The sequence below is a fragment of the Mastigoproctus giganteus genome, chromosome 9 (genome assembly GCF_048544385.1).
Source record: "Mastigoproctus giganteus isolate SK-2022 chromosome 9, ASM4854438v1, whole genome shotgun sequence".
NCBI lineage: Eukaryota > Metazoa > Arthropoda > Arachnida > Uropygi > Thelyphonidae > Mastigoproctus > Mastigoproctus giganteus.
Genome location: NC_143583.1, coordinates 191,045,787 through 191,058,623, shown reverse-complemented (window position 1 = coordinate 191,058,623; position 12,837 = coordinate 191,045,787). Strand labels below are relative to the sequence as shown.

Below are 12,837 nucleotides of genomic sequence, written 5' to 3'. Positions count from 1 at the left end.
CCAAATAAATCTGCACAAATAGTGTGCAGATTTATTAAATCAAACAAAACTCAACTAAATCTGGAAATCCAAGGAACCCCCATCAAATACAGAGATCTCTGTGTTATCTTTAACGCTAAATTCAGCTTCAAATGCCATGTTGCAGATATTCACAAGGACTGCAGATCCAGATGGCTTGCCAAACAATGCCTCCATGTCATAGAGGCAGAGTACACGCTCCAATACATATACTGGTTTCTGCAACCAGTCATTACCTACTGGTCTGACATCTGGGTGTCGACAACAAAAGCCACACTAAAAACCATTGCATGTGATGAGTACTGGCTTCTTCACTGGGTCCTCTTCAAGCATAAACTTCCACCCCTCACACACTCCAGATATTACCAAACTATTTAATTACAGAAAAGTCTTGGAATAAATCTTCACTCTCTGCTTACTTGTCTCAATTAAAATGATAGCTGGTGAAATCAATTTAGGCAGATGTGTAACTGGAGGATCTCAGGATAGGTGACAGATACTTGCCCATGGAGATTCTCCACAATGTCCAGGAGATGGAAATCGACTACAAAAAGTTCATAGAGGACAAATCCTACAGAAGACGCATCATGAGGGAACAGCTTTCATTTTCAGCTGAGTGACTTCCATTGTTTTTTCATCCCGGCATGTAGTATAGGGAAAAAAAAAGGGTTTTTTTTTTCATTTCTGTGTTAATAATTTTTTTTGTAATTTTTACTGTATTGGTTCATTTTTATGTTAAACCTCTAGCATTGTTACTGTTATGGGCATTGCATCAGGCATCCATGTAACTAGTCACTGATTGCAATAAAGATATATACCTCTAAAGATTCAGTGTACTTATATGCTGAAAAATAATTTTTTCGATTAAAACTTTTTTTTAATCAAAATTATAATAACACAAAAAATATAGTTATCTATATTATTTTAAATAACCTGTTATATTAATCATGCTCTGTATTTTCAGGAATTCGAGGACCACGGTTACCTTCTAGTCCAGCTGTTATTGTAACAACTCCAACTCCAAATGGTAATTCTGATTATGTATATATTAAATTTTATCCAGTAATTTCATCAGTATGTTAGCATTAGCATTAGCATTAGTAGAGGCATATGATGCAAGAAAGCAAGCTTATTCAGCATCAGCCAAAAAAAAAAAAAAAAAAAACCCTCTCCCATTTCACCCCTCCGTTCGTTCGAAATACCTGTCCAGTTGAGATTTAAATTTGTTTAGGCTATCAACTTCAACAACAAGTGATGGAAGTCGGTTCCACCAACCAACCACCCGCTGGCCAAAGGCAAATTTCCGCACATCTATCCGACATCCGTCCTTCCTCAATTTGAATTTATGCCCTCTGAGGTGATTGTTCTGAGAAAGATGAAGAATCCCATTGGCATTGAGCATGCTCAAACCATTCAAAGCCTTATACACCTCTATCAGATCACCTCGCCGGTGCCTAGTCTCCAGACTCTGTAATTTGCAAAACTTAAGCCTTTCTTCGTAAGAGCAACCCTTTGTTCCATTTACTAATCTTGTTGCCCTTCTCTGTACCCGTTCCAGCAGCTCTACATCCTTCTTGAAATGAGGCCTCCAGACCTGTATACAGTACTCAAGATGTGGCCTAACCATTGCCTTATACAAGGGAATAATCACCTCCTTATCCCTGCTAGAAAAATTCCTGTATATCATTGACAAGACACCATGAGCTACTCTTGCAGCTCGTCTGCACTGCTCAGAGAACTTCATATCTGCCTGCACAATTACCCCCAGGTCCTTTTCATTCTCCACCACTGTCAGTGTAGTACCGCAGAGTTGATACATTGCTCTGGGGTTACTGTTACCCATATGTAGTACTTTACATTTGTCAATGTTAAACTTCATTTGCCACCTCTCAGCCCATCTGTTCAACCTTTCCAGATCCTGTTGCAGCAGCATAGCGTCAGTAGTGTCCTTAACGACCCTGCCAACCTTTGTATCATCTGCAAACTTAGACATTAAACTTGATATCCCATCATCAATATCATTCATAAACACCGAAAACAACAATGGACCCAACACTGAACCTTGAGGAACTCCACTAATAACATTAGTCCACGTTGAGCAGTGTCCATTGATTACCACTCTCTGTCTTCTGCCACTCAACCATCCCCTTATCCATAGCAGCAATTTGCCTCCAATGCCACACTGCTCCAATTTGTGCAGCAGTCTTCCATGTGCAACAGTATCAAAAGCCTTTCTAAGATCCAAATATATAATATCAAAGTTATTCCCTGCATCCAGTTCTTTTGTGACTACATCATAGTATCCAATCAAATTGGTCAGGCAAGACCTGCCCTTAACAAAACCATGCTGCGTCTGAGCTATAACTGAATTCTTGTCTAGATGATCCTGCAGTGCTTCTTTAACCAGTGCCTCCATTAATTTACCTGGAAAAGAAGTTAAACTAACAGGTCTATAATTACTTGTGTCAGCCTTTGATCCTCCTTTGTGAATTGGGGTTACATTTGCACATCTCCAGTCTATGGGTACCTCCCCTGAGTCCAAAGAAGCTCTCATAATTATGGCTAGGGGTTTGCATACTTCCTTTGCTGCCTCCTTTAATATAACTGGATAGATCCCATCCACCCCAGGTGCCTTTTTTATGTTTATCCTCAACAATCTCTCCTCCACTTTCCTCTCAGTTATTACAAAATCATCCAGCTCACTGCCAATGTTTACTTTACCTACATCATTCTCCTTCCTGAATAACTCCTCATGTGTGAATGTAGATGCAAAATACTCGTTTAGATTGGTAGCCACCTGAGCAGGATCCTCAACTGTTGAACCATCAATATCCAGTGGACCAATCTGATTCATCCCTTTCCTTCTCGAGTTCAAGTATGTAAAGAACTCCTTTCTGTTTTTCTTTGCATCCTTTGCCAAGGATTTTTCGTAGTCTGCCTTTGCCTGCCTAATCTCCTTTGTGACTTGGTTACAGACCAACTTATATCTATCATAGGCTTCCATGTCACCCATTAATTTGTATGTATCCCATGCATTTTTCTTTTCTGCCACATGTCTCATTAGTCCATCTGACAACCATTTAGGCCTAAACCTTGAACAATATTTCTTAGTTGGTATGTAAAGCCTGGTAGCCACCAAGATTAGTTCCTTGAATGCTTCCCATTTTGAGTTTGCTGTTGGTAACATCATCAGTTGGTCCCACTGTATAGAATTTAAATACTGTCTCAGACCATCATAGTCGCCTTTACGAAAACAAAAACCCTTCCCTTTACCTCTGATGGTAGTTACCTCCTTGAGTAAATCCCACTTCAACACACTGATCACTGCCACCTAGTGGTTCATTTATCTGCAGGTTCTTAATGCATGAAGAATCACTACTGATAATCAGATCAAGAGTATTGCTCCCTCTTGTTGCCTCACGAACATGCTGATGTAGAAAACAATCATCCAATAAATCCACAAAAGCCTTGCTAGTGTGCGAGTGACCAACCCACAAATTCCAGTCAATATCTGGGAAATTAAAATCCCCCATTATAAGACTCTCTGATTTACTGGCCCACTCTATTTCCCTGTACAATATATTATTATACTCATCGGAGTCATTAGGCCTATAGCACACTCCTACTCTCAATTTTGATTTCCCTATGCTTATGTCACACCAAACTGACTCGACACTGCCCTGTCCATCGATGTCAACTGGCTTCACTTCCTTTGACTTTATGTGTTTCTTAATTAATAGCATAACCCCTCCTCCCCTCCTGTCCTGTCTATCCTTTCTATATACATTGTATTCCCCAAATTCCAGTTCCGCATTACTTATATGTGTGACACCACGTCTCTGATATCCCAACAATATCTGCCTTTGATGTTTTGAGCAATACCTCAAATTCATCAAATTTATTTACCAAACTCCTAGCATTGGTGTACACGCAGGTATACATGCACCTGTTTCTATTCTTAGCTACCCTAACACAACCCATGTGTTTACTTGTAACGCAATGACTACCAGCAGTCTCTGAAATATCCTGCATCATGTTTTTCAGACTTCTGCTCATTTGAATAGAAGCAGTGCAAGAATCACTTCCACCTCTGCCAGTGGCTACTGTTAATCTATTAGTCCTTGTATCCCCCCCAACTAGCAGTTTTCCGACCCACCTAACACTGCCTCGACAGCATCAGCAAAAATTCTTGCACCCTTTCTATTTAAGTGTATCCCATCCCTGTAGAAGCAATCTCTCCTGTTAACAAGTACAGTCCAGGCTGAAAAAAATTCTACCCCTTGAGCCTTGCACAATCCCTCCAGGGCCGAATTGATTGACAAGGCTCTCATCATATACTCCCTCCTATCGTGTCTGGGCAGAATTGCAGACACTTTCAAGTTCAACCCTAATTCACGGCTTTTTTTCAACAGTGACCTGTACTTGCTAAGTAATTCCGCCGGTCTCCTACTCTTAATATCATTAGTGCCAACGTGTACAACTATATCACCTTTTGTGCCCTTAAAAGATGATATCCGCTCTACGTCATCAACCTTTGCCCCTGGCAGACATACCCTGGTCCTATTCCACCTATCCTTTTTACAAAGCATGTTCCCCGTTTCCCTTACAATAGAGTCACCAACAACTACTAGTTCCTTCGGGACCAGCACATTCCGCCTAGGGGGCTGCCCCTGTGTTGCCTGATGACCAAGTGCAAGCTCTGGCGTTGATGTGGGCAGCTGAGAGCTTGATGGGCCCCTCAATTTATTTCCTTCGAGGGCATCCACCCTGTCCTTCAAGGTCTCATAAAGGCCCATAACAACGCTGAGTTGTCGCCTGATTTCCTTGCACTCCTTACATTGTGCACACACAAAGACATCCCCCTTGGCAGTATCATGTCCCGTACCCGACTGCTCCGCAAACATCAAGCAAACAGTGCATTTTAATAGACTGTGATTCAGAGGGCAACTGCCCCCCTCAGTTCTCCCCTGAACCACAGCACTCCCATTAGCTTGAGCCTTTTGCTTTGCTGCTCTGGTCAGAGTCATGATTCCAATTTAATTCAATAAAATTTAAAACAAAAATTAAATCCTTAAGTTATATCCCAAAACAGTTATGTTATATATATATATATATATATATTTTTTTTTTTTTCTGTATCTAGTGTTCCCTTTATACAACTTCCGTATCACGTGTACCACTATAGTTATGTATTAATTATTTGTTACGATTAAGTCGTTATATATATTTATAGAGTTAAAAATACAATTTAATTGACAATAAAGTTTATCAAGATTAATAGATTTACTGATTAATTGACAATATTATATTATGCAGTATACTACACTAAGCTTATGCTATCGTGTAAAAATGGCGGGAATTCACGAACGGTATTTCTACGGACTCGTAAGTATTGATTAGCTTCGAAATCTTGCTATCTCAATTTAGAATAAACTAAGGATCCTGACTAGGTCTATAATCTACTTATAGAAGATAATTTGATATAACAATTGGTTAATAAATCGACTAAATTTGGTTAAAAGACCTCTCGTTCAATTTGTGACACGTGGATTTGATACTGTTACCGATACTAAGTAATAGCTACGAAATCTCTGTTTAAGTTAAACTTTAAACTAAGTATCGTAACTAGGAATATAAAGCTACTCTAGAAAATAAGTTAATATGACAATTTAAACTAATAAAGCAGAAAATAAATCAGGAAAGACTTCTCTGTTTGAAGAGCTTTAAGGAGCAATGTCTGCACAGGCAAACCTCGCACTACTGGCATAAAGTGCAATACTATGAGTGTGTTTCATTTGTTTAGGGATGAGATAACTTGACTCTTTCACGAATACACAAGTTTTGAATGAGAAGTAAAAAAAGGGGGGGGGAAAGCAGTTAATTAATCAGCACTGCATTCTCTGTTCATTTTTTTCAGAAAATCAAAAAAAATTTATTGCCTGATTCTCTGAAGAATATGGAAATAAAAATGATGCAGGAAATAGTTTCAAGCTTATTTAACTTCTTTGCTTTGTAGACAGCTCTGTAAAATGGCAGGTTAAATTGACATGATGACAGGTATATGTGTAATTTACAACATACATTGTACAGTGTCATTATCATGATGACAAAAGTTCACAGAATATATCTGTGTGTGTGTGTATGTATATATATATATATTATTATTTTTTTTAATTAGTGAATATGCATTCCTTCAAGAAATTGTATCCTTCAGCATATTGTCCCTGACCAACATATTTTTGCTAGTAATTGAAAAGTTGCTTGAAACAATCCAAGATGCTATTTGGTGCCACAGTTTGATGCTTTCATTGTTTTAATCTCATTTTATTTTAATCTCATTAGCACTCAGTGATTTTACTCCTACCACCCACCGAAAGGAAATATCACACATACATTGAGTAAAGTTGATGATGCTATTAGTCCACATTAACTGCTTAATCAAAATGGGGGATGGATTTGTGTGACAATGCATTGTCATATTATTCAGCAATATCCATTGAGACCATTCATTTGTCCAATCTTTTTTATTTTTCTCTTACTAAACCTACATAGGTTTAGTTAGGATAATTTCATTTAAAAGGGAACTTACACTGAGTGATCACTGAATTATGACCACCCTATGAAAACCGAATGCGACCCATTGATCATGTGAGGTACGAGAGTGCGCAGTTAGTCGACCTACGTAGCTAGCATAGATAAGAGGTATCAATAGTTCAGTAGGTACTAAAATTCTGAGCACGATGGGTAAAAGGAAGGGTTCATTGGACTTTGATAAAGGACTGATTGTGGGAGCTCAACGAGCTGATGCCTTGATTTCCCAAATGGCTGAACTGGTGGGGTGTTCGAGAGACGCCGTAGTTAGTGTACCAGGACTGGCATCAAAATGGTCAAACAATGACCCGACAGAAAAACTGCAAAGATCAGCGAAAGGTTGATGTTAGAGGTTAGCACAGAGTCTGACGACTCGAACAGGCACAGCACTGTTGAAGAGTTTACTACCCAATACAACACGGGTCAACCCGGAACAATATCTGACATGACCACGTCACGTGCTCACACGTATGGACTATACCAGAATAAAAGACTCCTGCTGCAAAGAGTGTGCAAGTTGGATGTTAGAAGACTGGAAGGTGTGCTGGTCGATGAGTCACATTATTTACTCCACACTGTGGATGGTTGTGTACAGATTTGGCGTCAACAACACAAGGCTCTTGTTTCATCATGCATAGTATCAAAAGTGCAGGCTGGTGGAGGTGGTTGTATAGTGTGGGGTATGTTTCACTGGTAGGAACTTGGACCCCCTGGTGCATGTGGAACAACGTATCGCCAGTCTTTGCTATCGTCAACTGCTTGCTGACTGTGTACACCCTGCTATGTTACACTTTTCCCCTGAATAGCAATAGTGTTTTCCAAGATGTCAATGTGCCGAGCTAGCTGGCACTTGATGTGCAGGAATGATGAGGAACACAGTTCTGACTTCCAGCAAATCAATTGGTCTCCAAACTTCCCATGATATCAATCCCATAGAGCACTTGTTGGACAAGTGCTCTATGGGATTTCTTTTTATTTTTATTTCTTTCCAAAAACTATGGAAAGGCATATCAGGCATCTGGATACACCAATCACCTCCATGTGTAATGCTGTGAGGTATGGACCTGACCGCATTACACACAGCTTGGTTGGCCATACCTCCCGAACACTTCAGACATCTTGTTGAATCAATGCCATGTCAGATAGCTGCTGTACTGAGGGCAAAAGGAGGATCTACAAAGTATTAGGTAGGTGGTCATAATTAAGTGATCACTCAGTGTATATGAAGGGTGCAGTTGTTTCTCCGCACCCCAGTCTGCTAACAGGGAGGGAAGAGTAAATTACTATGCTCCTCAAATGATTCTAAATTTTCTATTTTGTTGGTTCTAAATATATTTCTTGTAACTTTATTTCTTTCTTCTCTCAGAAAAATTAAAAATCAATGCCTATGCATTATTTCAATAATTGTTGGTACACACCTCTTATTATTACTTTGTCAATCTTATGGAAAAAAAAATCTGAATCTTAAAAACTTTTACTGAACTTCAGCAACTGCACAGTGTGTAACCTTTTGAAAGTAATATTAATGAGGACAAAATGCATTAAATATTTATTGTGTAATCTATATGTTATAGACATGTATACTACAGTGCAGTACAGCAGTTTTTTGTTTTATAAATTAATATTACTACTATAATTTTCAGGAAGCAATTGTTCTGTAAGTGCAAGGAGAGCCTGTAAATCAATTAAGTCATGTTAATAAAATACTTGCAAAGCTAGGAATACATTAATACGTTATGATATCTATGTAATATCAGTTTAGATACACCATGGACAACTCTTAAAGAAAAACTATTATCATAATGTGAAAGACATCATTTCATCTATATCTCATAGTGCTCATCCTTCACAACAAGTTACCAAGTATTGCACTACCTCAAATAAGTGACGCTTCACTAATACCCATATGGACAGTTTCAAAGCTAGTTGGCTTTTCATCGGTGGGGCCTTTCACTCTACGATCGTAGTTTTTCTTTAAGAGTTGTCTATGGTGTATGTACACCGATATTATATAGAATCTTAAAATATTATGCCTTGTTGCATTTAGTTTATTTAAATAAATATGTTACATATGGAAATCAAGAATGGTACCATGTGGTCATGTTAGATAAGCATAGCAAGTGACCATGCTTAAAGAGAAGCTTATTTTCCCACAGTTAAAATAAGCTTTTGTTATGTATTACATGTATCCCTCTTCTCCCATTGTCTGAATAAATATCATTAGGAGGAAAATTATTTTAAAGTATAGAAAGATTATATATATATATATATATATATATATTTTTTTTTTTTTTTAAATTATCCTGTTTAATTTCTTAACCCAGGTAGTAGTTGGTGGGACCTAACAGGTGTCTTCATACATAATGTTCCTGCATTAACCCTTAGTGACTAAAATGATTTTTTTTTTTTTTTTAAGCTTCCTAAATACAGTAAAACTTTTATTGCAATAATTCCTGGAATTTTTTTTTTTACGGTTTTCACACAGTAATTAAATCCAAGCACCTGCACTACCACATAATACAATACTTTTTATCTGTGTGAAGACTAGGTTGGGAATGAATAGGTGCCAGTGTTGCTGTTAGGCTTCAATTGTGCATTTGTTTAAAGTTAACTTACCTCTTCACTCCCACGAGTTAAGTAAACATCTATGGTCTTGTCGTGAAGTTTTTTTTTTTTTTGAAAGATTAATTTTTGCTTTTGCATAAATATAGATGCAGAAGCAAAATGCAATATATTCACACAAGATGGATATGACTGTTATGACAGGTATCAAATTTCATGTGTACCTCACTGCATTGCCAAATTTGAAAAGAAATAAAGTATAATAACTAATATATACGTATATTTAAAAAAAAAAAATTAGAATTTGTACACATAATAAGCAGAAATATACGCATACATTTAAAATCTGACACACTTAAATAGTCTTTGCAAATGGGAGATGGACCAAATTTGAATGTGTCTATATTTTATGGCTTAAACTTTTTATAATTTTCAGAATTTTTTTTTTTTTTTTGAAAATATGGCAACAATTAGAACATTTAAATATTTAACTTTTTATTAAAAAATAAAACGTTTTATATAAAATAAGTATTGCATGCAATCCATTAAGAAAAGGGTGAAACACAGGTATTGTGCAAGTAGAATTCACAAAGAAAATTGGCACCTGTCAGGTGTCACACTGTGCAATAAGTTGTGCTACCACCACTATTGAGTTATATAAGAATTAATTAATTTCTACACAAGTGTAAGGGGTCTGTTTCAAATTGGAAATGCTTGTTTATAGTGCATAAGTATTAGGCTGCAGCAACACTGCAACCAATTTCAGGCAAATTTCTCATTGCAGCTAGTCTCAAAATATTGCACGAGCTGAATGCGGTAGCATTATAATGTAAGTGATTTATCACTGTTTCAGTCGCTGTTCAAGGTCATTCCCCACAGTGATTGGCAGCTGCTTCAGTGGATATGGCAACAAAGTGATAAAGGACCATTCGTAGCATCAAATTTTTACAAATCCCTGGAAAATGAATAACTAAAATTGTCACCAAATGCAAAACTTCCTCTCACTGGCTGTTCATACCAAATTCCATTACTTTATATATGCACAAGTAATAATATTTATTTAATAAATTCTACTTACTTGAAGCATTAATCTTATTTGGTAATTTTCCTAAAATGTTCTGGTTATGGTAACTTTCTTTTTTTTTTTTTTGGTCCCACAGTGCTCTTTCGTTTAAAAACAAAGTTAATAAATTTTTTTTCTGTATCTGTAGTTTGTGTGATCAGAAACAAACCATTATGAATGAATGATGTGTGATAGATTGAAAGTCTGTTTCTATATCATCATTCTTCTCTTTCTTGGTGATTCCCTTCTACTTTTATCTCTCTCAGGGTAACTTGAGAATTTTTTTTTTGGCTGGTGCAGCACAAGCCAAAGCTTCCTTGCACCATATAGATAATAATAATTGTGTCCGTTATACATATGATAAAAGGATTGTTTGTGAGATGTCATGAGAGACTTTGCACAATGAGAAGTTCAACAGATATTGCTATAAGGTGAATGCAGCCTTAAACATAATTGTTGAATGGATTAAAACATTTGGAGAACTTAAACACTATATTAAATGGTTGAGGACATTTTATAGAGTATAAGTGCAAAAAATATACAATACAACAGAAATAACAGATTTTATTTCATTGCAGCTGCTTGGTCTCAGTGGGGAGAATGGTCATCCTGTACAGGGTTTGGTGGTAGGTGCAGTCCTTTTAAAGTGCAAAGCCGTTCTAGGGAATGTCGGGATAACCATGGCGCAGGTCGGTTGCTGTCCAGTGCTTCACCTTGTCATAAAAATGGGGAAAGAGAAATAGAAGTTAGAGATTGCATATGTCCAACATTTTTACCACCCACTTTGCTAAATATTGCCACTACTGCCATTGCAGCTGATACAGCAAGTCCTCACATGACCAGTGTAGGTAGGTACAAAAGTTTGTATACTTAATGTGAGAAATATTAATTACAGATTCTTTCTGAATCTGCAAGAAAAGTACAAAGCCATTTTAGGGTGTCTTTATTTTGAGCATGATTGAAGTGTGTTTATATATATGTATTATGTATACATCTGTGCCTGGTAAATATTGCTGTTGCCTTCACCTGATTTGAAATTTTTTTTTTTTTTTTTTCCAAGGGATTTTTTTTAAGTTTGCGAGAAGGTACACTGTCATGATATAAAATCTTCCTTGGTTAAGGATTTGATCATTTCCAATAAATGTGCTGTCATAAATATTCTAAAACTTTTAAGGCTGCTTATTTGTTTGGTTCTTTAGGCTGCCACACAGACATTCTCTCAGGAATGACAAGTTGGGGTTGTCTATAATGTTGATGGAACTGATATTCAGGTGGACTGAATTTTAGCGAAATCTGGTCATTCTACGACAGCCAAATCTTCCTCTCGCACCTCCACAATGGTGGGACTGTTAGTAACCCTGAATATAACTCCCATCTGCAACTCGTGAAATGGCAATCCACAGTAACACAGAGGAATGGCATTACTCTGTGTTACCAGACAGTGTAGGGGTAGATGAATCTCATCACTTTCCTTATTGTTGGCTTGAAGTGGTGAAACCCATGTTTAATCTCCAGAGAAATGCTTTGGCTCCCCCCACCCCATCTCTTCCATCATTGCAGTATGGATGTATTTTGATATTATGATGGGCATTATGGCAAGATCCAGTCTTCCTTACATTTTGAGGGTACAGCTCTAAAACTGTGTCCACAGGCCAACCACTGGACCGACTTTTTCCACTGGATCTACTTTTTCAGATAGTAAATGGAGAGAGTCTGAGTAGTGTGTATGTGGCAGAGGGGCATCGTTTATGTTATGTCAAGGAGCTATATACTGTATGCAAAAATTTCATACATGTCCTCCTCACCTTTTCTTACTACTGAATACATTATGAACAGTCAGATTAATAGAACAAAATTATCTGAGATCTGAACCTCCCAAACACTTCCCTGTTGATTTAGCAAATGTGTGGTCTCAGTTCCACTCTCAATGATGTCCATTTCCACTTAGTTTGCTAAGCCCTACATTTTCTGACAAAATCTCAATTATCGATTCATTCAACCACCGCATCTCAGGTGTCCTAATTATTCGCCGTATGGTTCCTTTTTTTTTTTTTTGGTGGCACTTGTGCATATACCCACCAATATTCCCTGTCCGAGACTCAGTAACTTGGAATCTCTTCTTTTCAATCTTCTCTGGCTTACCCTGTACTGTCAAATGTATCTGTTGCCCTATTGTTCTCCCTACTCCACTAATCATTTGGAACTCTGACCTTTTCTCTTTGAAACTTGACTTTTTCAAGTCCAAAACTGAGATTGATTCGTTAATTTTCCAGTTGCCACTGATGGATGTGAAGGATGGAATCTGAAAAGAGATGACAGGTAGAAAATCGAGGCATATGAAATGTGGTGTTACGGGAGAATACTGCATATTTCTTACTTGGATCAAGGAACAAATGAGGTGTGTATTGAATAAAATTGGCAGGCCTAAAATTCTTCTTTATAGCATCAACAAAAGAAAAAAAGTTTTTTAGACATATAGTGAGGGAAAACATTCTGTTGAAGAATATAATGGAAGAAAATATGGAGGGGAAGAGGTACAGAGGAAAACCTGCAACTAGGTGGAAGGATGGGATCAGTGAACTTCCAGGCATGAATGACACTTT

General features: G+C 37.4%; 1 protein-coding gene across 5 annotated transcripts in view; it reads left to right on the top strand.

Annotated features, from left to right (window-relative positions):
• Window positions 1-12,837, top strand: part of LOC150080976 (uncharacterized) — a 269,646-nt gene that overhangs the window by 235,941 nt on the left and 20,868 nt on the right. For all 5 annotated transcript variants that reach the window (XM_090381210.1, XM_090381212.1, XM_090381211.1 and 2 more), the window contains exons 7-8: window positions 983-1,045; window positions 10,813-11,082. In XM_090381210.1, coding sequence (XP_090237336.1) covers window positions 983-1,045; window positions 10,813-11,082 — 333 coding nt within the window. The remainder of the gene's footprint in view (window positions 1-982; window positions 1,046-10,812; window positions 11,083-12,837) is intronic.